At 30.4% G+C, this 5,081-nt stretch overlaps 2 protein-coding genes across 2 annotated transcripts; both read left to right on the forward strand.

Annotated features, from left to right (window-relative positions):
* The first annotated feature begins 215 nt into the window (after positions 1 to 215).
* Positions 216 to 2,129, forward strand: LOC108746029 (transcription initiation factor IIB). Its single transcript, XM_018482516.1, has 5 exons — positions 216 to 452; positions 861 to 971; positions 1,054 to 1,240; positions 1,307 to 1,777; positions 1,857 to 2,129. Exons 1-5 carry the CDS (start codon positions 436 to 438, stop codon positions 2,016 to 2,018), a joined length of 948 nt encoding a protein of 315 aa, XP_018338018.1. The 5' UTR covers positions 216 to 435; the 3' UTR covers positions 2,019 to 2,129.
* Positions 2,130 to 3,862: 1,733 nt separating this feature from the next.
* LOC108746006 (exocyst complex component 4) lies at positions 3,863 to 5,022 on the forward strand. Its single transcript, XM_018482466.1, has 5 exons — positions 3,863 to 3,899; positions 4,158 to 4,225; positions 4,311 to 4,472; positions 4,556 to 4,725; positions 4,923 to 5,022. Exons 2-5 carry the CDS (start codon positions 4,172 to 4,174, stop codon positions 5,020 to 5,022), a joined length of 486 nt encoding a protein of 161 aa, XP_018337968.1. The 5' UTR covers positions 3,863 to 3,899; positions 4,158 to 4,171.
* Positions 5,023 to 5,081: the final 59 nt, after the last annotated feature.

Below are 5,081 nucleotides of genomic sequence, written 5' to 3' on the forward strand. Positions count from 1 at the left end.
CTTATCTGCTTTCTGCTTTCCTGTCAAGGTGTGAACTGTCCTTTAAAACTTACTATTATGGCTGTGTTCCAAAATTCACTGTCAGCACTGAAAATCTATAATTTACGTAACGTGTATTATACATTTTCACCACTGACAGAATTTTGAAACACAGCCTAAATCTGTGTTTCGGGAATGTCGGGTAGTCTATATTATTCTAAATCTAATATAATAGAAGACGATCCTTTTTACAGTTTACAAGTTTATACTTTACTATTTCCATTGTAAACGGCTCTTTAAATACTGACGATTGTACTTTTGCATGATTGTAGAAATTGCAAAATTTGCATATTTGTAGTGCATTGCCAGTGATTGCCAGAACTGGATGTATTTTCTGGTATTGGGTTAGTGCTGAACAGTGTTAGTTTATCCCACTTTATCTGCGAATGCGAAAATATGGCAAGTTCGTCACGGTAAGCTTCACAAAAAATGAATATTACTTTCGAATATTGATCATCAAAAACAATCGTCGCGAGTCACGTTTAATATTTATTTTATTATCGCAACTGAAGTAAGGTTAAGATTGCATATAATTATACAGTTTTATTTACTATTTAGGCAACACTTTATTAACATAGGAATAAATTAATCGTTATAAAGTTAATCTGTGATACAAATATAACCTTAATAGTTGGATCAAAATTAACGTAAAATTATGTTAAGTTTCGATATAATGTCAACAATTAGAAATAAAAGAATAAACAATTTATTTGTCTGTTGACATTGGCAGAAACATGTTATAGATTTATTTGAACGTAAGATTTATTAAGTAATGCCAAATATACGAATTATTCGTAAAAGTGAAATATTTATTCTTACAGGAATGCTACAAATAAAGTTTGTTGTTACGCACATCCAGATGCCCCACTTATAGAAGATTATAGGGCAGGAGATCAGATTTGTTCAGAATGTGGATTAGTTGTGGGAGACAGGTAAAGCAGTCACAGATACAAGTGTAAAGATAGATCTCCAATAAATTTGATTCACATTCATACATTTCTTATGTCTTAATAGAGTGATAGATGTAGGTTCAGAATGGAGGACATTCAGCAATGAAAAATCAGGAGTGGATCCATCACGTGTTGGTGGTCCAGAGAATCCACTCCTCAACAGTGCAGACTTGTCTACAATGATAGGACCAGGAACAGGAGCCGCATCTTTTGATGGCTTTGGTACCGCCAAGTATCAAAATCGACGTACAGTTAGTATTCAATTTCTTATTATTTTATATAATAAAGTCATTGCTAAAAAAAATTTTTTTTTTCAGATGAGTAGTTCTGATAGAACTCTACTTAATGCGTTTCGCGAGATTAATGGTATGGCAGATCGTATCAATTTACCGAAAACTATTGTGGACAGAGCCAATACGTTGTTCAAGCAAGTGCACGATGGCAAAAATCTGAAAGGTCGTGCAAACGATGCAATTGCTTCCGCATGTTTGTACATTGCTTGTCGACAGGAAGGAGTGCCACGTACATTTAAAGAAATTTGTGCAGTCAGCAAGATAAGCAAGAAAGAAATTGGTCGATGCTTTAAGCTGATCCTCAAGGCTCTTGAAACCAGTGTGGATCTTATTACCACTGGTGATTTCATGTCCCGATTCTGTTCCAATCTTGGCCTTCCCAATATGGTACAGAGAGCCGCCACACATATTGCTAGGAAAGCCGTGGAAATTGACATTGTACCTGGAAGATCGCCCATCTCTGTCGCCGCTGCGGCAATTTATATGGCATCACAAGTATGTGAAATTATGACATTACATTCTATTATATAATTAAACAGGCACTATTTTATTTTCATATTCTTATCTTACACAGGCATCGGAAGACAAGAGATCGCAGAAGGAAATTGGAGATACCGCTGGGGTTGCAGATGTCACAATTCGACAATCGTACAAATTGATGTACCCGCATGCAAACAAGCTCTTCCCGGAAGATTTCCGATTTGCCACACCAATCGATCAGTTACCACAAATGTAAAGCCAAGAAAAAGCTTTACTTTCTTCTTCCGAAATATATTTGACCGTTTTAAAGAAATATTTGTTTTCCATCATAAGTATAATCGAACACGTTTATAATTGAATATTTTATTTTTATCAACAGGGTACATTCCTGAATAATTTATACGATTCAATATTCTTTGCTTTACTGCAAGTATATAGTGGTATATTAACATTTTTCTTTTTCTCTTTTTATTTTATTTTATTCGGATTATATTTTTCGAAGACATAATGGTGCTTAGGTGAAATATATTTAATTCATATTCTATTATAATATATTTTATATTTTATAAAAAGTGCATCATGTGATTTATACTTCTTCTACGTAACATGCAACTCAACTTTATTTCTTCTGTTTATAAGTTTATAATTTGTAACACGAAAAGAAGTCCATTCAGTTCTGCACAGTTGTAACTGATAAAACAATTTTTTTTTTAATTGCACTATTAGAAAACAAAAATTCTTCTAAGAAAACCTTACGTTATTTGAAATACATGCGTATATATAAGTATATATATATAAATATATATATGTAAAAGTTTATAGTTGATATAATTATATAATTAATCGTAGTTATATATTAATTATATAAATATACAATTTTCGATAAATTGTACAATTTTTTATGTATATATAATTGATATATGAACTTAATTAATATTTATAACACCTATATTAATATAAGAGTTTAGAAAAGATAAAATATGAGAGAATCTATACAAAAGAAGGGAACATGAACCTATGTATACGTGATGATATGCTAAATTCTACATTTTCTACAAAATTCTTATATCGCTGATAAACTTGGTAATGTTATTGATAATTCGAAATTATTTTTTGTAGAAACGCAATTGTAAGTTTCATCGCAATTAAGAACTGAAATATTGTACAATAAAAATAAGGTTGTATAAAATTTGTTCTGTGATATTTGAAAAATGAAAGGAGGAGAAATACTACTGCAACTGTCTATAATTTCCCAATTTATATCCAATGCGCGATATTTTTTAACATAAACTTTTATTAAAGTATACCAGCTGATTACATGTTGCATTACGTATTAATCCCTTTGTTTTTAAGACAATAAGTTTAAATTTGATTATTGGCTTCCAAGATTATTTTTTATTGATGAGCAATTTTTTAACAAAATAATTCTAGGAATTAAATTCGATTTTCATTACTCCTCCAACAGGCATTTCCTTCCGATTAATAGAAATTCTTTACGAAAATATTTTGCGATTTTACAAAGCTATTTTAACTGTCGATAGATAGAACGCAAATATACATAACGCATTTCCTTGACACATGAACTGTATTTTTTTGCTGTGGGAAGTTATAAATATACAATACAAAAAATATAACTGAAGATGATTTTCATATACCTTTCTTTCTATTCCTCTTTTCTTTCCTCTTGAAATCTATTTTAAAGCATAACTGAAATGACATTTATATGTGATTTCCTCTGTGATTTCTCACCAAAATTTTGCTCGGGAAATTCGTCGCATGCTTATTTTAATATCTGAATAAGAATTAGTTTACGCGCTTTTTATCCTTCATGTACACACTTGACTGATGACTTTCATGTAGTCACGTGACGTGGCAAGTATGAGCTAGAGGGACAGAGAAGCGCGAGAGGAGACGGGAGATTTTTGTTTACGTTTTAGAGAGAAGGAGGTGACTATTGGAGTAAAGAATAATTTAGAATAGAAAAGTCTTGTGTACAAAATAATCTGTACAATTTAATCTGACATGATTAAATTATAATAATAGGAGGGAACCTGCAAAGGAAAAATTGTAATAAAAAATTCATGTTTCAACTTTATCTTCAAAATAAATATAAAAAACTTTTAATTTAAGTGGACTGGTAGGTTTTTCGGCTGTACTTTTTTTCATTTATATCTCAATACATATATATTATATATCTTCAAAAGAGAGAAGAGAGTTACTTGAGAAGAGAGCTAACCTTAATTTCAGAATAAAAGTCTTTTTGATAAATAAGAACAAATACAAAAAAATTAAGTTCATAAATCTAAAGTATTTAATTTATACAAATATCTAATGCTGCTCTAGCAAAGTATATATAGAGTTTTATATTGTTAAATAACAATTTTTCATTTTGTAGCTCACAATTATAAAATGAATACGCCTCCCGTCAAACCACCGCGAGGGATCAAACCAACAAAAGAAACGGCAAATAATTCTTATATTTATAGAAAACTTCTCTTATTTTAAATTATATCAGAATAAGGTGTCACGTGTCCTGCATAACTTACAGAGTGGTTTGCTGATCTCAGTCATCCGTGCTTTATCAGCGAGTGAAACAAACGAACAACGTGAGATTGAGAAAGCCAAGTTGGAAAAGGAATATAAACGAAGTGATCAACGACTGGAAGAATTGGTTTCATCACATGACCAGGATCTCATGGAAGTTATGCAAGTATATATGAACATGTATATTTGAATTTAATAAGAAACTTGGAAACTTATTGTATGTATAAATTGTGTTATACATTTTTTTAGATATTCAGTGAACTATCTGAAAAAGTTACATCAGCGCGAGAAAAGATTCATGCAGTAAAGGAGAATCTGAATGCCTGCAAACAATTATTGAGATGTAAACGAGAGGAGTTATTGAATTTATGGCTGGAAGGAATAGAACATAAACAAGTCTTACATCTTCTAAAAGATGTGTAAGTTATACATACATATCACTGCGTTGATAGAAAAGTGATACATGAAAATTAGCAACTTTTCAGTAGATCAGAAATTCAGTAGATTTAAGAAATTCTGAATATACATACATTTGAGATATATATATAACGATACGTATTTGAGATTTTAAAAATGTGTTTTTAATTGTTAATTGAATATAAATTAATTTTTCTAGGACTTCAGATTCATATGGACGTATGATAACAGGTTTAACTGAGCCTGAGCTATTACCATCCAATATATCACATGATACTTCAACAGATCAACAATCATAAATCTCATTATTTTATATATAAAAATAGTTTTACAAATAATATATATATATATATATATA

This window comes from Trachymyrmex septentrionalis, unplaced genomic scaffold (genome assembly GCF_001594115.1).
Source record: "Trachymyrmex septentrionalis isolate Tsep2-gDNA-1 unplaced genomic scaffold, Tsep1.0 scaffold16, whole genome shotgun sequence".
NCBI lineage: Eukaryota > Metazoa > Arthropoda > Insecta > Hymenoptera > Formicidae > Trachymyrmex > Trachymyrmex septentrionalis.